The sequence below is a fragment of the Hyperolius riggenbachi genome, chromosome 3 (genome assembly GCF_040937935.1).
Source record: "Hyperolius riggenbachi isolate aHypRig1 chromosome 3, aHypRig1.pri, whole genome shotgun sequence".
In the NCBI taxonomy this organism is placed as follows: Eukaryota; Metazoa; Chordata; class Amphibia; order Anura; family Hyperoliidae; genus Hyperolius; species Hyperolius riggenbachi.
In genome coordinates this window covers 219619110-219642224 of record NC_090648.1, presented here as the reverse complement: position 1 = coordinate 219642224, position 23115 = coordinate 219619110, and the positions used below count along the sequence as shown (strand labels likewise).

Here is a 23115-nt window from a genome sequence, read left to right as displayed (position 1 = left end):
ATGAGATAGACATGTGTATGTACAGTGCCTATCACACAAATAACTATGCTATGTTCCTTTTTTTCTTTCTCTGCTTGCAAGAGTTAAATATCAGTTTTGCAAGTGGCTGACTCAGTCCTGACTCAGACAGGAAGTGACTACAGTGTGACCCTCACTGATAAGAAATTCCAACTATAAAACATTTTCCTAGCAGAAAATGGTTTCTGAGAGCAAGAAAGAGGTAAAAAAGGGGAATTTCTTATCAGTGAGGGACACACTGTAGTCACTCCCTGTCTGAGTCAGGACTGAGTCACCCACTTGCATACCTGATATTTAACTCTTTCAGGCAGAGAAAGAAAAAAAGGAACACAGCATAGTTATTTGTGTGCTAGGCACTGTACATACCCATGGCTATCTCATCATGTCACATGGCAGTTCGGGTATCCTTTAATACACTCCTGAGAGGCTTTGCCTGTATGTTTTTGGTCATTGTCTATCTGTATCCTGAAACACAGCCCAATACCTTTAACTGCATTTAGTTGGATTTGAGCAGACTGTCTCTTAACATCTCAGAATTAATTCGGCTTATTTTCTGTGTTATATCATCAATAAACACTAGTGTCCCAGTGTCACTGGCTACCATGTATGCCGAAGCCATCACACTGCCTCCGCCATGTTTTGCAGATTATGCAGTATTTTTTGGATAATGAGCTGTTCCACGCCTTCTCCATGCTTTTTTCTTGCCATTATTCCAGAACTGTTTTTCCATGTGTGTGCTGGCTTTTTTTTAGATGTTCTTTAGCAAAGTCCAATATAGCCTTTCTATTATTGATGCTTATGAATGGCTTGCACCTTGCAGTGCACCCTCTGTATTTACTTTCATGCAGTCTTAACTTTCGTGGAAGTCTAGGGGTTTTTGTTTTTGCATTGCCAAGTTCACCAATGCTTGTTTTTTTTCTCCAAACTGTAGATTTTTTACATCTAATATTGCAAAAATTTCTTGGATGTTTTATTTCTGTTTTTTCCAGCTTAAGTATGGCGTCTTTCACCGGCATGGAGAGCTCCTTTGACTGCATGTTGTCTGTTCACAGAAAGCACCACACCACAAATCAACTCCTGCTTAATTGATAATTACATAATGACAGACTTACCCACATCTGCCCATAAAATAGCCTTTGAGTCAATTGTCCAATTACATCTGAGCCCCTGAAATGAAGGGACTGTGTTTAAAAAAATGCTTCAGTGGTCCCACATTTTATGCAATCGTTTTCTTCACCCCACTGAATTAAAGCTAAAAGTCGGCTCTTCAACTGCATCTAAGTTGTTTCATTTAAATTAATTGTGGTTATGTACAGAACCAAAATTAGAAGGAAACTGTTTGTCCAAATATTTATGGACCTAACTGTACATTTATCAAAGCTTAACCAAAAAAAAAAAAAAAAAAGTAAATACCATAAGTGTGGTTGAGTAGAGACTGAAAATATTCTGTCGGAATTCCTTTAGCGCGCTCTTGAAAAGAACATCCACCATCGAATCCCTCTTTCCATCTTCAGAGTCCAGATCACAAATCTGCACAACCGACAAAGAGAAACTGTAATTATGAAAAAGCCCTGAAACATTGTGTATTAGGTGACTGTACAGCGTGTCACAATAACAGAAAATGCAAAATGCACACAATGAAAATTCTGGATTCAAAAGGTTAAAGAACTCACTGCTGGTTGTCAGCCACAGTAATCCGATTTCATTTGACTTGCCATTTACTGATCCGTAACAACAATTAATAACTGCTAGCAGTGTGTAAGAATCGTAATGCCCTGAAGTGTGTCAAATGTGAATAGGAATAGAGATTTCACAGCATTTCCCAAGCTGCTGTGCAAGGTGTTTGCACTGCCCCTGCTACCACTTAATTGTAAAATTATGTGAAATGAGGGGTCTCCTAGTTTAGAGGAGATAGTATAATCAGTTCTGCCTTGCATAATCATTTTGAATCCATGTACAGTGCCTTTAAAGGGAACCTTAAAGAGGAACTTCAGCCTAAACAAACATACTGTCATTGAGTTACATTAGTTATGTTAATTAAACGTGTTTTGAGGGGTTTCTGAGGAGAAAAACTGCCACTTACCTGGGGCTTCTATCAGCCCCCTGCAGCGGTAATGTCCCACGCCGTCCTGCTCCCATCTGCCGTTCCCCGCAGCGGGCACCGGGCTATTATTCGTCTGTCGCACAGACGAATAATGCGTGTTGCCGCGCCTCCGCTCGCGTCATCTGAGGCTTACTGCGCAGGCGCGGTACAACAGAGTCTTGTACTGCGCTTGCGCAGTAAGCTTCCGATGACGCAAGCGGAAGCGAGCGGGTGCGCGGCCTCTGTAGCGCAGCCGCAGTTGGATCCCATGCCGCGCTAGACCGGGGCCGGCGGCGGAGAATGGCAGATGGGAGGAGGACGCCGTGGGACATTACCGCTGCAGGGGGCTGATAGAAGCCCAAGGTAAGTGTCTGTTTTTCTCCTCAGAAACCCCTAACAGAACTCCTTTAAAATAGATAGGTAATATAATCTCTTACGTACCCTGATTTAAAAAAACAGGCAAATGTTTGATTTCATGAGGGCAGCCATCTTTTTGGATGAAAAGAGGTGACAGGGAGCATGAGACACAGTTCCAACTGCTTATGTGCTGATCACCCCTTCCAGTTGCTAGGCAACGTGAACAACAACATAGGAAATCCCATCATGCTTTGCACAGCATCAAAATGATGCTAAAAATGATGCTTTATTAGGAAAAACAAAGTTCTGATGCTGTGAAACTGTTAAAGAAACACCAAGCCTTTTTTAGATTTTTAGTCCAGAGGTTCACTTTAACTGACAGGGATATGGATGTTTCCTTTTAACCACTTGCCGACCGCGCACTCATAACGCGCGTCGGCAAAGTGGCAGCTGCAGGACCAGCGACGCCGGCTGCAGGCTAATTAATCAGGAAACAGCCACTCGCGCGAACGGCTGCTTCCTGTCAATTCACGGCGGGGGGCTCCGTGAATAGCCTGCGGGCCACCAATCGCGGCTCGCAGGCTAAATGTAAACACAAGCGGAAATAATCCGCTTTGTTTACATTTGTACAACGCTGCTAACAGTAGCAGCATTGTACTAGATCAGCGATCCCCGGCCAATCAGCGGCCGGGGATCGTTGTCACATGACAGGCAGGAGCCTGTTAGAGGCTGCACAGGACAGATCCGTTCCTGTGCAGCCTCCGATCTCCGGGGAAGGGAGGGAGGAGAGGGGGAATCCTGCGGTGGAGGGGGCTTTGAGGTGCCCCCCAGCCAGCCACACGCAGGCAGGAGCGATCAGACCCCCCCAGCACATCATCCCCCTAGTGGGGAAAAAAGGGGGGCGATCTGGTCGCTCTGCCTGGTGTTTGATCTGTGCTGGGGGCTGTAGAGCCAACCCAGCACAGATCAGCGAAATCAGCCCTGGTCCTTAAGGGGGGGTAAAGGCTGGGTCATCAAGTGGTTAAAGAGTAACTGTTAGGCATTAAATACAAAATTAATTTTCTAGTGCAGGCTGTTACAATAGTCAAGAGGATGCTAACCAGGCAAATCCAAACTTTAAAATCAATCTTACTGTGCTCCTTCTCTCCCTATGCCCCCAGGCTCTAAGATGGTACGCAGACTAACACAGATGCAAAAGAGAAGTGACATGCTATGCTGTATCAGCCTGATTGGCTGAAGCCTGTCACTCACCTCTCTGCGCTGTGATTGGTCGCTTGCTCTCCCCTTCACTCAGCATTCAGTTTCAGCCGTGTTAGTGCACAGGGAGAGGGGCCAGAGGCTGTCTCCTGTCACTGTCCCCAGCCCCCCTCCTCCAGAGGCATGTGGGCTCCCTCTCTGCTGCATCTGCCGCCTGCAGAATTCTCACTCTTCCCCGTGCTGAATATTGGGGAAGGATAAAGGAGCTGCACACAGACTCCCTGAATAATGGTTCCAGGCGCTGCAATTGCCTTCTATACTCTCTGCACTGCCTCCAGTGGTAGTGCAGAGAACAGATGGGCATGCCAGCACTTGGATACATTATTAGGTGAGTCTGTGCCTGCTGCCTTTATCATACCCACTGTGCTCTGAATCAGTGCGGGGAGGAGAGGAATGTGGAGGGGGGGGGGGGGAATTCTTTAACCTGGAGGGCACAAGATGGCCCCTGCCAGGAAAATAATATAAATTGAAAATTGAAACCAAAACGTGGACAGTGCATTACATCTAATATGTAAGTAGAACAAGCATTTATCTACTTACATATGTACTTACATATGATGGCTAACAGTTGTTCTTTAAACAATACCAGTTGCTTGGCACTCCTGATGATCTCTTTTGCTGCAGTAGTGGCTGAATCACACAACTGAAACTAGCATGCAGCTAATCAAGTCTGACTTAAGTCAGAGCACCTGATCTGCATGCCTGTTCAGGGGCTGTGGCTAAAAGTATCGGAAACACAGGATCAGCAGGGGAGTCAGGCAACTGGTATTATTTTTAAAGGAAAAATCCATATACTTTTCAGTTTAGGTTCCCTTTAAGTTGCGGACTGGCTCCCTGCAGACCATTTAAATTTTAGTGTTCCCCAACCCTGTCCTCAAGGCCCACCAACAGTGCATGTTTTGTGGAAATCCACAGAGGTATTTGATCAACTCTGGTGAGACACTAATTACCTCACCTGTGAATGTTTGTGGTTTCCTGCAAAACATGTACTGTTGGTAGGCCAACAGTATATATAAATATATAAATACTAAATAATAATAATAATAATAATAATAGGCCTTGAGGAGAGGGTTGGGGAATTATGATTTAAAAGGCAGGTTCTGCTTGGAGATAGTCTTTTGCCAATCTGTGTTTTGTATGCTTGTGGGGGAGGTTTCATGGGCAATCTCCCTAGTGGTGGGAGCAGGAGCAGATAATCCCCCAACTGGTGAAAGCATCTGGGAGTGCTGCCTGTGCTGCGCCTGCTCCCCTTTGGGGTGTGGCTTGCAGATTGTGGTCCCAGGCGGTGAGCGCTTGGGACTACGCCTGCTTTGCACATCTGAGTGTTATTCAAGGTGCTATCACCAAAAGAAATTCCATACAGGTAAAAAAACAAACACAAGCAGCTAAGATCAGCTATGTGGAAGTACAGGTTTGCGGTAAGGATCATAATACTAAAAGACAGTTCCTTAAATAAGAATGGAGAAAATGATATTACAGTGGGATAAAGAAGTTTAGAGTCTGCAGTGATTACCTTTTTCTGCAGGAATTCATCCATACACTTCAGGTCACTAGCACTGCAAATAATCTGAGCTCGTTCATTCTGCCATTGTGCAGGTTCCAGGGCATTAGTACTGATTTTAAGACTCCTCCTCCGCTGCACCTTTGGAGAGGGGTCCTTGTTCTCCTTCTCACGCCCACGGCTAAGATCTGGACTGCGAGGAACAAGCCACAAACCTGCCTCTACTAGGGAAAGAGCACATGGTGTGGCAACATTAAATATGATAATCATGAATATAAATTGGGAGAAAAAAATACATTATAGTAACAGATTTTTGTTTATATATTTTTTGTTTCTGACTATGGTAGAAATGGTACCATAAGTGGTGTACCTTTACAATTACAGATCTACTTCCCACTTTTTCCTAAGCAGAAATTACTACTTACCACAAAAGCAACCACTGAGAGAGCCACTTCAGGTCAAATGATGGCAGACAAATCCTGAATTATAGAATTATTACTGGCTGCTTATTGTTGCCTCTGAAATTCTATGCAATATCTACTGTACAAATCCTTTGAAACAGCCGGAAAATAATTAGCTTTAATGATAATATAACCATAGTTGCACCCCAATTACATAGAAAGAAACAAACAATTAAGCAAATACTTGTTATATAAATACAAATGTAGAACTACTGTATAAATCTGCAAATAAGCTCCTCCCCCTCCCATACAGTAACCCTAACCCTCCTCCCACCCCCAACACACACAACACTTTTGGTCAAATAAAATAGGCCATAAGCTATGAACTTGCAACTGGCCGACCATTAACGTGCTGTCGTCACCCACCATGCAGAGCGCCGATTTGTATCGAGCCGACGGATGCAGAGTGTGCATATGAGCGTGCTTTTAGCTTGTATAGCTACCTGTTCTTGCTCCAGCTTGCTTTCTCTAGTGTCCTGTGAAGCTTCTGAACCAGCCTCTATAGCTCCAGACTCTTTCATAAGACCACAGTAAGCCTGAAGCTCTAGTGGCCAGTTCTGAAAACTATCAGGAACACTAGAAGATGTAAACCAGAGCGAAGTCAGGTAGCTATACATGCTGCAGCACCCTTTGCCGTACTTTCTGCAAGGTCTTTGACAACACAGTATTAAAACTCACCATCAGTGAAATGGGAGCCTTCTTTCCCTGAAGGTTCAGTGTCCATCTCTACCACTTCTGACTGTGGAGTTAGCTTCTCTGCAGCTTTCATTTTCCCCCAAAAGCGGATCTTCCCCCTCTGAGGCCTGACATGGCAAATCGTGGAATCAACATTACAACATAGGCTACAATCATTTTAAGTATTTTTATTCTTCTGATACTTTCACCAAAATTCATATCTACCAATTATCAATCTGGGAAGAAATATTTGACGGAATTTGTAACAAAATTAATTCTGTTTGGTTGGGTCCTCTACATACAGCAAGCAATACCACATGCCCTTAGCTTCAGGTATCTCAGAAATGAGATCTGTACTAATAGCAGGCTACACATATGCTGATCACACAAGTTACATAATATACTGAGTATTATTTGCCCCCTTAAGACAGAAGGTATTTGCGGTAATTCAGCTTTAAGTGAGCAACTGTAGTTTCCCATGATGCATCATTACAGAATATGCAAATTAACTATTTATGCCCCTGTAGTCAGGATCACATCCAGAACCACTGGTGAGCTTATTTATAAATTTCACAATTTTGGACTTACTGGTCTTCATCAGTGCATGGCAGAGATTCATATGGCTCTAAGGGGTAGGACTTGGACTAATACTACAGAATACCCAAAAGGCTCATGGTGACATAGAACCACCAGGAAAGTATAAGGGGCCAAAAGAGACTGAAAAGCCCTCCTACTAAAAAGCAATGCTGGGTATAATTTGACTTCTTAAAACAGAAGGTATTTGCGGTTATTCAGCTTGAAGTGAGCAACTGTGGTTTCCCATGATGCATCACTCCTGAATGGTGGTAATGGGTCACCATGAGCTATCTGGGTATTCTACATTACATGATAGTCATGCAACATACCAATTCGTTCAACATGACAACTGAATCTTGGAAAAAAAAAAACTGTAAACTTAAGATCAAAAATTATTATTTTTAACAAGAGCTAATAAATGCATTACATTATTTTACTTTTATTTAAAAATATTTTCAGATTGATCACAGGAAATTATAGCAATGATGTCTGTATCTAACTATCAACACATCTGCATGTGTTTCATAGTGAAATTTGTTACAGTAACCTAACTATGAAACACTGTACACGTTTCCTCTAGAATTAGTGCAAATGAATGCATTTAAGACTATCAAGTATAAAGTTTAAACTCTGTGGATTAAGGGACTCTCAGTTCTTACTAAAGTGTGACTGGGAGGAGGAAACCTCTCTTATTATAATGGTGCCCTGATTTTGGCAAGGATTCCTCTTCATAGGAAGGAAAGAAAGACTCACCGTGGGTCTGGCTCTGCAGACCTGTGTGCAGGGATCACACGAAACATTTCCCCTTGAGAGATAGCTTTTTGGAGCATGCTGGCCTTCTCCCCACCATGACCTTTTTGTAGCATCTGGAAGGCAAATCGTATTCTGTTAACCCCCTCCACCATTGCATCAAAACAAGTGAGGTAATGTGGACATCATGAACATAGTATTGAAAATGTTTTGGGAAAAATAATCCTCAGCGTCACAAATACCAAAATAAATCGAAAATGGATGAAGAGGCCACAGTTTAATGGCTCTTCATATTACAAGGTGACACTTGAACACAAACAGCCATATTAATCTCCAATGAAATTCTGGTTAAAGCAACCGATCTTATGACATTAAACAAAGTTTCACCCTTTAGCTTATTCCTTTTTCTAAAGCAAGCAGTTTATTTTGCTCTTGACACAGCTACATCTCATGTCTTTACATTAACTTACATTCTTTGACTACTGCTGGGAGGGAACGAAGTCAGTTGAAGTGGTCAACCATTTGACAACCATTTGACCATCAATCAAGGGAAGAGTTACACATTTCAATACACAACATATGGTACCTAAATTTGATGTTAATATACAGATGGTTGCTAAAGCCAGAATCTGTCATTTTCTTTTTCCTTCCTGAGTATTCGTTATTAGTACTGGTTATTAGATGTTGGGCTCTACCCCATCCACCTGCCACCATGAGTAATCAATGCCTTGGCTACATTTTGATAAGGTCTTCCTATGTGGTGGGAAAAAAATACATTTGCTCCCAGTTTCCTAATGACAATATACCACTTCCCCCATATTATGAGGAGCACTCAACCGCACTAAGAACTGTGCAGAAAACATGAGACGGTCTTGAAGCCATCTGGAGGGCTGATGGAAATAGAATGGCCTAGAGGAGACCTCTGAATCATGCTGGGTTCACACTAGACCACAGCCACAACTTGGAGGATCACAACAAAGCAGATGTATGATGTGCTGGGACCATCTTATTGTTGGTATCTGTTGTAATGGACATGTCATGGAGATAGAATGCAATCTATCATGGGTCCGATTTCCATTCAATGTCAGGAAAAGTTATCACAACAGACATGGCAGAGGGGATCCTATAGTAAATATAGGTTATAAAAGTTTTCTGTGGTCTGTTCCAAAAGAACGTATGATTTGCCATCAGGTGTGAACCTAGCAAAAGACAGTTATTAGGCTTGGAGGAAACCCTGCTGATAAAAATTAAAGAAAAAAAAATGAAAACTGAACTATGAAAGGTACATTGAACATATAACAGAATTAGTTTAAATAACAGGTACAGAGGTCAAGGACATATTTGCCAACACTTATGTACTTCTTAAGAGGTATGCAGACAGACAAGAACGAGGAATAAACAGGTATAGGATGTGATGTCACTAAACTGAATAGGTAATGAAATATAAAGCAGATGTATGTTTGTGCGATTAGTACAGGAGCTTAAGAGAGCTATAAAAAAGATCAGGAGGAAGAAGGAACCATATTATCTGATTTGTGTTCTACGTTGAATATATAAGCAGTGACATTTCTAGAAGCTGTGAAAAGGTGAAGATGCACTCTACTCTCCGTACCAGGACTAGATCTAGAAGGGAAGTGGCGATGTGACACCTGCATCAGCTGCTCTAAATGATTCACACTAGAAGTATTACAGCTGTTTCTGCACTTTACCATTTCAGAGTCGCTGTGACAAGCCGGGATCTGTTTGCCTGCCTCCTCATTGGTATCAGAGGAAAGGGTCGGCTCCCCCTGTTCATCTGAGTCCTCCTCAGAGTCTGCCCCCCCTCTAGTCATGAAATCTGAGCGAGTTCGTGCCATGCGAGCTTTTCGTCTGTGTGGGGCCTGACAGACAAAATGACAAGGACATGTGGAACCAAAAATAAAAACAAATTACATAATGGAGAAAGAGAACTCAAGCCATAAACATAATAAAAGAAAGGACACAGAAAACACACAAGCGAAAAACCAAAATAAGCATAAAACAAAGGAATGTTTACATTTAAAAAGTTGAACAAAAACAAAACATGAATACGACTAGACAAGTGACATCTGAGAGTACACATAATGTAGGCCTATATTTATATGCTGCACTGTCTGCTGACCAAGAAAGCAATCGTAGCACCTGTAAAGGAAACAGCACCTACCTCACTGACTCTGGACGGTTCAGTAGAATCCAGTCTCTTTATTGGATCACTGTGCGTACTCCGGTGTCGTGATGCAGAGGAATTACTACAACATGATGAGAATATGTCAGCAATAGGAAAAAAATGGGTTTGGGAAGAGAAGGATGTTACTTATCCTATTTAAAGTGGACCTGAACTCAGAACCCCTCTCTGGTCTTTAAGATACAAAACAGCACAATAACCTTTAAACAAAAAAAACAAACATATTTGTTACTGCTGATAGAAATCCTAAAATAAATTTGCACAGTTTCTACTTACTGATTCATGGAAACAGACGTATTGTTTACAGCCTGTACTTTCAAATGGCCTTATCTGCTTATCTGCCATAGGCAGTCATGTGACTCAGAGGAAGATCAAATTACAACTTGTGATTAGACACAAATGAGGGGGAATTAAACAGGCTAAACTCTCTAAATACATACAGGGTGCATTTCTCTAGGTTTTCCTTCTGTCCTGTGCAAGAGTTCAGGTCCACTTTAAAGGGAAACTGCATGATATGAAAAATAAAAACATCTCCCAAGTTATATAAGCTATAGCAGTTACATCCTTGACTTCTGTTTTCTCATCTGTATCATGAAGCATTTCCACTTTAACTGTATCATAGGGTAAATTAAATTCTGTATACTAAACCAATCAATCAGTAATAAATGCAAGAGTAACAAAGATAAAATCCCTATCTAGCTGCAGTGACCCATCAGACTAGTTTAGTCACACTGTACAAACAACCTAACCACCTGGAAAGTGGGTGTAACTGGACGGGCACTGCGCTGGAACTCATTCAACCTGTTCGGTGGAGTTGATATTTTAGCAGTGCAGTTATCTGTGCTATATGCTGTATGGTTGGCATGAATTAAATAAATCAGTAGGCTTTTAGTTGTGTATTGATAAATAGGACTTGAAATGATGCATGAAGTTTGATGGGACTTATTGAAAGGAATTTAGGGATTGAATCTGTTAAATTAGTTTTCTTTCTTACATTTCTAATGACTTTTGAATTTTAGGAGAACTCACATTACAGTACTTGATCTATTTCTTGATATCAGAATCTATCTATATGGTTGCGTTGGCTAATGTAATATTTTTGGACACTAAGCTACTTCACACTGTCCACATTTTTCACCCCTTTATCCCTCGTTTATTCTTGATTTTACTGCAATTGTATTTGTTGCAAAATTGGCTTAGAATGCACATTTAGGCCTGAGACCCACTAACAGTGGTTTATAAAGCGCATGTGATTTTAAAAACTCTTGCTAATGTAATGCAAAAACTTTTCAAAATCACTAGTGTTAAAAAAGCTCTTTTAGTGTAAACAAGCACTAAAACGTGAAAGGACACAGACAGAGCTTTCTAACAAGACTGTAGTCTGGTGCTCTGAAAGTCTGTCCCATAGGAAATCATTTATTTGACATCAGGCTAATGCTAGGTATTACACGATGCTACAGAGATGATTGAAAAACAAACATATTCGTGTGTGAGTGAGTGTGTATCCAGGCAGTAAAGTTATACTATTCCTGTAGACTTTCGGCGGCAAAGCCTTTTTACCTGCATATAAGCGCTTATGTTAGGTACACACGGTGTGTACCCAATATGTCTGATCTGATTTCAGATCGATTTTCCATTCACTTCTATGGAAAATCAGCCATAAATCTGATCAGACATGTTGAAAATAGACAATCTGACAGCAAATCTGTCAGAAAATTGCATTGTGTGTACCTAACTTAAGAGTTTATATGCAGGTAAAAATGCTTTGCCACTGAAGGTCTACAGGAATAGTAGAACTTTACTGCCTGGAAACACACACACAGAAAAATAAGAATGTTTATTTTTCAATCATCTCTGTAGCTCGTAAGTAAGCCATTAGGATAATAGTCTGAATGGTTTCCAGTCTTTCCTCAACCCCAAATCACATGTCTACTGAGGCAGGAACTAAATCCGTGATAAAGTAAACAGGTAATACATAACATGCATGCATGTGCCGTCCTAGAGCAAGTGGGATGCTTTTCTGGGAAGTCAAAAGGACACAACTACATGTTATTGGTTTCCCACTCTGGGAACAGTGTACATGTATAGACCAGGGTTAGATGCCCAACACCACCTAGATCAGGCACTCCCCCCCCCCCCCCCCCCAGTTATCCCTGCTCACCAGCAGCAGAAATACAGCAGGTTTCACATCAAGTTCACCGCACTGTTAAATGCTCAATGTTGCAGTCACCAAGGTTCATAGGCTTTGGACATAGTCTAAGGCTCAAACAAGAAGGATCATGTGTAAAACCGTATTATTTAATAAAACTATTAAAAGCAGTAATGCCCGTACATGAGAACATAGATAAACAGCTTAAATATCACCATCTCTGGATCAGGAAGATAGCAGCGTCCCGCATCCCCTCTCCGTATGTCCCGCTTGGTGTGTAGGCCTTGGCTCCGCCCTACCGGTTTCGTCATACAATGACTCATCATGCCCCTGATGAGTCATTGTATGACGAAACCAAGGCCTACACACCAAGCGGGACATACGGAGAGGGGATGCGGGACGCTGCTATCTTCCTGATCCAGAGATGGTGATATTTAAGCTGTTTATCTATGTTCTCATGTACGGGCATTACTGCTTTTAATAGTTTTATTAAATAATACGATTTTACACATGATCCTTCTTGTTTGAGCCTTACACTATGTCCAAAGCCTATGAACCTTGGTGACTGCAACATTGAGCATTTAACAGTGTGGTGAACTTGATGTGAAACCTGCTGTATTTCTGCTGCTGGTGAGCAGGGATAACTGGGGAGGGGGGGGGGGGGGGGGGGGGGGAGTGCCTGATCTAGGTGGTGTTGGGCATCTAACCCTGGTCTATGCATGTACACTGTTCCCAGAGTGTGTTTGTCACTAAAAGGGTGGTAATCTCTCTCTGTCAAAACATATTACACTATATTATCTTTTGTTCATTAAGGTGCAAATTTGTTTGGCCCTTGGAATCTGGATGTGAGGATCAAGGGATTGAGCGCAACTATAGTGGAATATTGAAGTATATGGACGTGGTTGTCTAAATAGTGCGCACCACCTGAAATTTGAACTATTGGTTTGTGTAACAGTTTTCTTGACCGAGAGGATTGTGAAGCGCAGCCTGAGGGTACTGGTATTGGTTTCCCAACCATCTTTATCTACCCCTTCAGCTCTACTGCCATACAGAAAGTAGAGCTGAAATACAGTCAAGCAGCTAATTATACAATTACATATGGATTCTGAGACCTTGTTCTTAGATGCAGAATATCACAATTTCAAAGAATCAAGCAGTAATGTTAGCCAGAGCCACAACAAAAATACAGTTTTTACAATGTAGGAAAGTATTTTTATGTAAAACCATAAGTGAGAGGGATATGGAGACTCACATTTTTATTTCATTTTAAAAAATGCAGATTGCCTGGCTGTCCTGTTTATTCTTTGCCTCTAATACTTTAGGTCATCGCCCCTGAACAAGCATGCAGATCTGTTGTTCATGACCGAGTTCTGACTGGATTAGCTGCATGCTTGTTTGAGGTGAGTGATTGAGATACTACTGCAGCCAAAGAGATCATCAGGGCTTCCAGACAACTGGTACTGTTTAAAAATAAATATATGTGGCAGCCTCCATATTCCTCCTAGTTTAGGAGTACTTTAACACAGAAAATACTATCAAACAGAAGGAAAAGTAGTATTCTTCCTATGAGAGAACTACACTAACAAGTGTAGAGCTGATAACGAAGTTCTTTACTTACTCTGAATCACTACTAACATTCCCTTTTGGAGTAAAAAAGATGCTGGAATTCACAGTACTGTGTAACCAGGGGCGCTTCCCAGTTTCCCCCAGGTCTCCAGCGACTTCCCCTTTGGAGGCTTCACGCATCTCCCTTTGGTCCAAGAACATGCTAACTGGACGGTCGTTTTGTGATCCTAAGCCAGTATTCCCTTTAACAGTCAATCCTTTAATCTCAGTTTTAATAGGAAGGGTCTTCCAGTGTGGAGCCTCTAGTAAAAGAGACTGTGGCCTATCCGACTGCTTATTTGAGTCTCTCTTGGATAACTGCACCGTAGAGTCAGACTGAGTGCCTTGTACATGTTGTTCCTTCGGTTTCCGCTGTCTTTCCAGCTCTTGATTTTCTCTGCGGATCTGCTCCATCATAAGTTTCTCTTTTTCCTGCTGCAGTTGTTTCTGCAACTCCTCCTTCTCCTTACTAAGCTTCTGAAGTCGCTGCAGGACGGAGTCAGATGGAACTGATGCAGGTTCATTATGCTCTGGACCTTTAGCCAATTCCTGGTTTGGAATATAAAAGGTAGGGAGACTGCTCGAAAGGGGAGGTTCACGAAAATGTGACTTGTAAGGGATAGGGACGGAAGCCTTGGCAGGTGCACTTTCTGACATTTCAAGTCCTGGAGACTTTTGTCTCCAGCTGGGTACAGATCCCCAAGCTATATCAACAGCACCAGAAGAAGATGAAAGGGAGTGATGAGCAATGGAGTCCTTTTGGCTCTCAGAAGAGGGCACAGGTGGTGCAAATGGAGGTTGTAATGCAGATGACTCTGGAACCAAAGAATTTGGTGAAGTGGCCTGAAAATGAGAGTCCAGGAGTCCATTGGATGAAACATTTTCTTGTTTCATGGAGTTAAAATTTTCATTTAAAAGTGCACAGGAAATGCCATTGGACTGAGTGTAAACTGACCCAAAGGTAGGAATAGTCTGAGGGTCACTGGAGTGTGATTTTAAAGGATCTCCTTTCACAGGAGAAGAGCTTATTTGGTTAGGAATGAAAGAACTTGGAGGTTCATTGCTGGAGTGACATATAGAATCATCATTTGAAGTGGGTTTGGCTTCAAAGACAGGAGTGTGCAATGGACTTTTTGTAGACTCAGTCGTCACTGCACCAGATACTAAACAGACAGGAAGTTCTTGGGTGAGTGGGATTTGGGATGCATCACTGTCTAGGAGTCTAGGAGTGTAAAAAATAGGAATTTTATTAGGAGACATTGGGTCTGCTACAGGTTCTTCAGACTGAGGTTGAGTCTCCTCACAGCTAAAAAGTTCCAAGCTACCAATAGATCCCTCACTCTCAGGAGTATCTGGATGTTTATCTAAAGTTATTTCTGCAGACCAACGCCTTTCCTCTGAAGGAGAGACACCACCACTTCGCACCTTCAACAATTCAAGACTGAACTGGGCCTGTTCCAGCTCTCTCATGCGGCGACTTTCTCTTTTAGCGCGTACCACTTTTCTCTGATTGGCATTTTCCAGTGATTTTGGCCTCTCTCTGATGTGAACCTCACTAGATAAAGCTTTATCAGGCAGTATTGTTGTGGGACTTGATGGTTCGAGTTGGGCAAGTTCAGAAATGCTTTCCCAGTGGCTAATGTCTGAATCAGGAGATTGAGGTGGCATTTCTGGTATTTTCTCATGATCTTCTAAAGAGAGGTGTCGCTGTAAGTGATTTGGCATTCCTTGTTTCAGTGACTGTAACCTGTAAAATAAATAGGTGTGAAAACCTGTATATATTTTCTCAATGAGCGTCTCAATGCTAAATGATTTATATTACACATGCATTACCTGTGTCTGGCTATATAACCTCTACATGCTGCTTGTAAAGAGACAATATCTTTTTTTTGACGTTGGTACAACTTTCTTTGAACATAACCCCTCCAAGCTGCTTGGATGCGTACTGCTGCTCTTTTTCTACGAATAGTATAATCTCGCCAGTATCGCTGTATGACAAGACATGAAGCCTTCTTCTGTATGTATTTCTGCCGTGCTCTGTGCCCTCGCCACCAAGACTGAATAACACAGGCTGCCTGAAATGGAGGTTCCTCTTCACTCCACTGCTTCTTGTAATGTCTCCAGCATCTCTGTAAACCAACATCAAATCTTAGAAGTCAAATCAACAAAACATGACTTTTCATGATAAGAGTAAAGTCCAAGTACCTGGATGGTGATGGCTGCTTCTTGAAGGTGCAAAAATCTCATGCGCTGCAGCCTTCCTCTTATCCACCGTTGAAGTAGAATGATCCGCTGTAATACTGCCTGATGTAACAAGTCCCGAAGACATTGCCGCTCTTGCTCCTTCAGAAAAACCTGTAGGGATAATGGGAACAATCAGATGCCTCACAAAATGTTGTATCAACTGAAAGAGGAAAGATAGCTTATTACAAAAACTAAAGAAAAGAGCAAACTAAAACCGCATATGTATGAAAACTTTGTATGCCCTCTCATACTATTAATAAATATAAGGTACATTTAATATATTAAATATATTGAAAAGTGTTATTTTATACTGTATGTAAACTGTGTGTAATTTCACAACTATATCAAGTTACACAAATAAGATTACAGTAGTGTCCTGGTTATCCAGATCTCAACCAACCAGCACAAATCGCCGGCAGTAATTAGTGGTGAAAGCCCACTTCTTAGGCTGTTTGTGGGCTATGCTGTGCTTGAAGATTGGGCTCTACAGCTCCTCCAAGATTAATATACTTTCTATCACTGTATTTTAACATTTAAAACAGAGTTCATGGCATGTATATAAAGTGGGGTATAGTACTGTATTAGCCAGGCCTATTTTTAACAATTAGTTTCAAGCAACCAGAAAGCACACTTATACGGCATCAGCCAATCCCTGTCGGTGCCGGATAACCAAGACTCTACTATATTCATCTTCTGCAGCGCTTTCCGTAGTCTTGTCACTGTAAATGAATGATATGCTATATTCTTTAACATTCCACAATACTGTGAAGTGTAAGCAAGTGTGTCTGAGGTGCTATAAATTAAAGAAAACCTGTAACTAAAAAAAGTTCCCTGGGGGGTACTCACTTCGGGTGGGGGAAGCCTCCGGATCCTATCCAGGCTTCCCCGTCCCTCCTGTGTCCCATGGCGGTCTCGCTGTGCCCCTCCGAACAGCGGGGATGTACATATTTACCTTCTCAGCTCCAGCGCAGGCGCAGTATCGGCTATCGGCTCGGAGAAATAGCCGATCGCTGTTGGTCCGCTCTACTTCGCAGGCGCAAGTCTCCTGCACCTGCGTAGTATAGCGGACCCGACAGAGATCGGCTATTTCCACCTATCTCTGTGCTGAGAGCCGCAACAGCACCCCCGCTGGAGCCAGGGAAGGTAAATATATTAAGCCTTGTCAAGCTTGTCGAGCCAGGATTGCGGGACGCTTCGGGGGAGCCAGCGCTGGACTGCCTGCAGCTACAGGGATGGGGGAAGCCTCATTGGGACCCTGAGGCTTCCCTCTCCTGAGGTAAGTACCCCCTAGGGGACTTTTTTTTATTACAGAGTCTCTTTTAGCCCCGTACAAATGCAATCCTCAGCTGAGACTACCATTCAGTGCCATCTCGGCCAATCTACTGTGTATACAACTACCCCACAATGTTATTTAGTAATTCACCACAGCATTCAAAACCTGGCAGGAGCACGTACTTATGCAGAAAGAAGTCCTCGGGCAAGACTCCCCAATGCTCCAGGGCGATGGTTTACTGAGAGTTCCCTCAGTAGCTGCAGCTATCAAGCACTTTGAGCCTGACAGGGGTGAAGCACTATGGATATGTTAGCATTTGATTTTAATTTGCAAATGTTAGCATTTGATTATAATTTGCATACTTAGATAAATTCAGTTTCTGAAATAACTTGTCTTCATGTTTGCTGTCCTTTTTAAAAAGAAACTACTCAGTCCATTTCCCGACACAAGAGGGGGAAACTTGCTAGCTGCTGTATTCCTGCAACTGTATCAGTCTGCCAATGGCACAAACCTTTTTCTTGTTTTATCTTATCAAGTGTATAACAACTAGATATCACAGGTGAAGGTGGGTATACAGCTGCAATTAGTGTTGCCCATCAGAATAAAGTTCAATCCTGCAGGCATCTGGTAAACCAGAGCAATGCGTACTGACTCAATGGAGATGGGAGTGGAGCGGCTTCGGGTGGGCAGGATATGGAAGGGAACAATGAACAAGGTGATTCAGCACTCGAGATCTTTCAGCGACTTATTGGGTCAGCTACACACAGCTTAAGTCTGATAATATAAAGCATACCTGAATGCAACCTATTTGTAAAATGGCTTTAAGGTTGGGTTTACACACTGCCAGCATCCATTTTCACAGATGCACTGTCCTCACTGACATGATTCTTACTCCTCTGGGGCAGAGGCGTACCACTAATTAAATGAACAGCAACACAATATGCTGCTTGCAAAAATGTGTGCAGTTGGATTTTTCTGCAGCCAACTTAAACAGAATTAGTCAATGTAAATTGGCCTACAGAGAATCATTATAGTCCTCGGCCCAGCTGCTTCAAATCTGCTGCTCGATCTGTCAAAATGCAGGGCAGCAGACCGTCCCCAACTCAAGAATGCCTATAATCAGGTTTGGACTGAGCCACCGGTGGGCCCCGACAGCCCCGCCTCCTGGGGGCCCCAGAGTTAAGAGGGAGGGGGGCACAGCTTGGAAGGGGGGAAATTGGGCACAGAGCGGCGGGGAGGGGGGGAAGCCTCCCCCCCCCTCCCTCACCTAGGGGCCCCCCTTTCCGCGCACCCCCCTCCTCCAGAAGTGCAGCCAGCAGCGAGCGGAGAATAGCTACCGAGCTTCAGATGATGCTAGCTCCGCTCCGCATGCCGCTGCTGCCCTGCTGGTCTCTGTCTCCTACAGTGACGCTGTCCAATCACGCTCTCGCAGTACTTCCTGCGAGAGTGTGATTGAACAGCGTTACTACAGGAGACAGAGACCAGCAGGGCAGCAGCGGCATGCGGAGCGGAGCTAGCATCATCTGAAGCTCGGTAAGCTATTTTCCGCTCGCTGTTGGCTGCACTTCTGCGCGGAAAGGGGGGCCCCTAGGTGAGGGAGGGGGGGAGGCTTCCCCGCTGATCTGTGCCCGCTGACCCCCCCCCCTTCCAAGCTGGGGGGTCACTTGCATTTTGTGGGGGTATCTGCCACCAACCTGATTGCATTGTGTGGGGGTATCTGCCACCAACCTGATTGCATTGTGTGGGGGTATCTGCCACCAACCTGATTGCATTGTGTGGGGGCATCTGCAGCCAACCTGATTGCATTGTGTGGGGGCATCTGCAGCCAACCTGATTGCATTGTGTGGGGGCATCTGCAGCCAACCTGATTGCATTTTGTGGGGGTATCTGCAGCCAACCTGTTTGCATTTTGTGGGGGTATCTGCAGCCAAAGTGATTGCATTTTGTGGGGGTATCTGCCACCAACCTGATTGCATTGTGTGGGGGTATCTGCAGCCAACCTGATTGCATTTTGTGGGGGTATCTGCAGCCAACCTGATTGCATTGTGTGACGGTATCTGCCACCAACCTGATTGCATTGTGTGGGGGTATCTGCAGCCAACCTGATTGCATTGTGTGGGGGTATCTGCAGCCAACCTGATTGCATTGTGTGGGGGTATCTGCAGCCAACCTGATTGCATTGTGTGGGGGTATCTGCAGCCAACCTGATTACATTGTGTGGGGGTATCTGCAGCCAACCTGATTGCATTGTGTGGGGGTATCTGCAGCCAACCTGATTACATTGTGTGGGGGCATCTGCCGCCAACCTGATTGCATTGTGTGGGGGCATCTGTTGCTATTTGACTACGTTATGAATTATCATGAGGCATGTAACTACTTGAATATTTTATCTAAAATGTATCTGGTCAGACCTAATCTCTGTGAATAACACTGCTACTTATTTTGTGTTTTGTATTTTTTTTTTTTTTTTTTTAAGTCTGCCCATGACTCATCATGACCACGCCGATGTTCCAGTGCGTGGTGACACCCATTTAGTTTCGCTGCGCCGCATTTAGACATATCCCTATTGGAGACTGTCCTCAGAATTGCTCAAAATCTATTCCCTACCATCAAGTCATGCAAAATTTCTAGAGTACATGTGTATGTGAGCCCAAAATGGGGGGGGGGGGGGCCCAGGTGTCCCAGTCCGTCCCTGCCTATAATGATTCTTTGGAGAGGAAAGGAGGGACAGTGGGCATGAAATGAGTAAGTGGTGTCAAATGGCACAGGAGAGAAAAAGGATAATGTCATATCTTTTCATTTAGCCATATTCTGGGTAAACAGAGCACCAAATAATAGTCTTAGCCAAGGATCATCAAGCAAGCAAACCAGGCTTATGTCTAGCAATACACAAGTGTTGGGTCAGGTGAATGACCTATAGCTACTCAATATCAATCTTGGTCTACCATGTTGCAACAGTAACTGTTGACTTTCTACTGCATGATGCAATATAAAGCTTTAAAACCATCCCTCTTGAACAGCTGCTACCAACCTGTCCCCCGCATCACTTAAAAAAACAAATGGTATTCCTGATAAATACTTGTTTAAAAGGTCCATTAAAAATGGAATTATTTCTCGCCTCAGCTTGATTTCCTACATCCACCCCTCCCCTCTCCATAGGGCTGAAAACACTACACAAAAGATATGCAAGCAATCTGTACATGGAGCGGTCAGGCAAGATTAATAAGGTATGATCAATTTGGATGACCACTACTACAGATCTGTAGTGGGTCTTAAAAGACTTAAGAGGTAAAAATAAAAAAAAAAGTTCTGTACCTGCTTCAATTTTGAATCCAAGGAGGACGCCATCCACGCCCTCCGCATACTTCCCTGCTGTTTAACATCCCCCCTCCCCCCCCCCCCCCCCCCCCGGCCGGCTCCCGACCCCACAGCCCGGCTCGGGCTCTCATGCCTCAAGTAAAATAGCCGCCGGAGCTTGCCACGGCTGCGCAGTCCACATAGCTACACAGCTCTAGGGCTCCTCCTGCCGCATCCTCGCTACAGGCCGTCTCCTGTGCGTGTATCGGGGGGGCTAGAGCTGCGCAGCCACACTCGCGTCTATGCGGACTGCGCAGCCGTGGCAAGTTCCGGCGGCCATTTTACTTGAGGCATGGGGGGGGGGGGGGATTAACCAGCGGTGACCAGGCGGAACAAACGGAGGGCGCAGATGGCGTCCTCCGTGGATTCAAATTTGAAGTGTTCGAGTTTAAGTATGATGTGCTTGAATTCAGGGGCCTAGTAAAAGGACTTGCTCGGCAGAGTCTCCCTTTAAGGAGTATTTCTAGAAGCACTGTAGAACATTGTGCTTCTGACTCCCCGAGGCCATAGGCAGACTTCTAGGCCTTGTGGGATAAACATCGAGTGTTTTCATATTTCCTAAGGGTAAACAATAGCCAAGTACATTAAACAATTGTCTTCTCAGAACAAGGGGACAGGTCATTGTAAAATGGAAAGACTGTGCTTGTCATGCTATCACGTGTTCTTATCAGCCAATAGCAGGCGATGGGGTATGGATCCATCCCTGCTGGATGATGTCACATTTAACTCTTTAGAGGCTAGTATAAAACAGCCGTCGGGCTCCAGAGAGCCACTTCTGACTTTCTACTTTCCTTCTTGTAACTTCCATCATCTGAATGCTGTAGATACGCTAAGTGCATAGATGTAACATAAGATAAAGCCTGGACCATTCACCAGGGACGGACCAAGTTGCATGGAACGCATAAGATTCTACAGACTGATTGCTTTGCTCGCCGCTATAGACCCCGCAGTGCTGGCGACACGCAGCGCGTCGCCAGCACAATGTTTACCTTAGCGCTGTCTATCAGCGCCGCTCCCCCGCCTCCTCCGCATCGCCGCTACCCGCCTGCGTCACTTCCCTCCTATCAGCGGGAGGGAAGGGACACGGGCGGGTGCGCCGATGCGGAGGAGGCGGGGGAGCGGTGCTGACAGACAGCGCTAAGGTAAACATTGTGCTGGCGACACGCTGCGTGTCGCCAGCACTGCGGGGTCTATAGCGGCGAGCAGGGGGGACATGGAGGCATACGATGGGGCAACAGAGGCTGGTCTTAGTGTGCACAACCAGCCTCTGTGCCCCAATAGTATTAGTAATTCCCACCTCGGGTTCTCTTTAAAGAGAATCTGTATTGTTAAAATCACACAAAAGTAAACATACCAGTGTGTTAGGGGACATCTCCTATTACCCTCTGTTACAATTTCGCCGTTCCCCGCCGCATTAAAAGTAGTCAAAAACAGTTTTTAAAAGTTTGTTTATAAACAAACAAAATGGCCACCAAAACAGGAAGTAGATTGATGTACAATATGTCCACACATAGAAAATACATCCATACACGAGCAGGCTGTATACAGCTTTCCTTTTGAATCTCAAAAGATCAGTTGTGTGTTTACCTTCTGTCCCCTTCTTCTCTCATGCACTGAACATTACAGGCTTCCTGCAGACAGCTCTGCCTGTGCCTGTGTTTGTAATTCCTCAGTATGTGTCAGCCAGCTACTTTCACAGCCTAACAGAGGAGGATTTTTATCCAGCTCTCTTCTATCACTGATAAGATAGCAGAGAAGCTGCTGGCTTATGTAAATAAAACACACACTGGAGTGTGCATAGAGGAACAGACCAGTACAGAAGAGTTGGCAGCCTTCCAGACACAGGCCGACAAGTCTGACAGGGGAAAGATACATTGATTTATTACAGAGACCATGATAGTACAAAGTGCTGCAGTGAGCCAGAACAGATTAGAATAGGTTTAGGAACTTGTAGGATGGTAGAAAAAACGTTGTAATTTTTGTTACAGAGTCACTTTAAAGCGAATCCGAGATGAAAAACTAACTGTAACAAGTAACTTGTCTATATACCTTATCTAAAGTTTAGGTAGTTTACACAGCAAATCTACCTGCAAACGGCTTCAATAGAATATGATTATTTCTTCTTGTGATACAATGACAGCAGCCATGTTATTTGTAAACATTACACACAGGTAAGCTTATCTGCATCTTCAGCACTCAGCCTGTGAAAAAAACCTAATCCCCTCCTCTTCCCCTCTGAAATCTCTGGCTAGTAATACCTCCCGCTCCACCTGCCCAGGCTGAGCTCCCATGAGCCCTTGCTACTGCCTGAAAATGCCAAGGCTCTCTGAAAACCTGTGGGCGAGGCTTGTTTAGCTTATAGGGAATTAGAGTATTAAAACAAAAACAAAAAAGTATTTGGCTTGAGGAATGCCCTATAAACAATAGGAAAGGAACACAATTATGCAATGAGTAAAAGTTCATCTCGGATCCACTTTAACTTTGGACGACGTCTAAGCAGTTCTATCTCCCGTGCTGTTGCTGTGATGAGTGTCAAGTTATCACACCTTCTGTGATTGGTGCCAAACAAAGGTGTAGTGTTGTTGCCCATAGCAACCAACAAATAT

At 43.7% G+C, this 23115-nt stretch overlaps 1 protein-coding gene across 1 annotated transcript in view; it reads right to left on the bottom strand.

The window, feature by feature from the left end:
• MYO9A (myosin IXA) overlaps positions 1 to 23115 on the bottom strand; it is a 215917-nt gene that overhangs the window by 45826 nt on the left and 146976 nt on the right. Inside the window, exons 23-31 of the mRNA XM_068273609.1 lie at positions 15841 to 15990; positions 15469 to 15764; positions 13649 to 15382; positions 9861 to 9945; positions 9388 to 9558; positions 7682 to 7794; positions 6356 to 6480; positions 5229 to 5440; positions 1432 to 1548 (exon numbers count right to left, since the gene is read on the bottom strand). Coding sequence (XP_068129710.1) covers positions 1432 to 1548; positions 5229 to 5440; positions 6356 to 6480; positions 7682 to 7794; positions 9388 to 9558; positions 9861 to 9945; positions 13649 to 15382; positions 15469 to 15764; positions 15841 to 15990 — 3003 coding nt within the window. The remainder of the gene's footprint in view (positions 1 to 1431; positions 1549 to 5228; positions 5441 to 6355; positions 6481 to 7681; positions 7795 to 9387; positions 9559 to 9860; positions 9946 to 13648; positions 15383 to 15468; positions 15765 to 15840; positions 15991 to 23115) is intronic.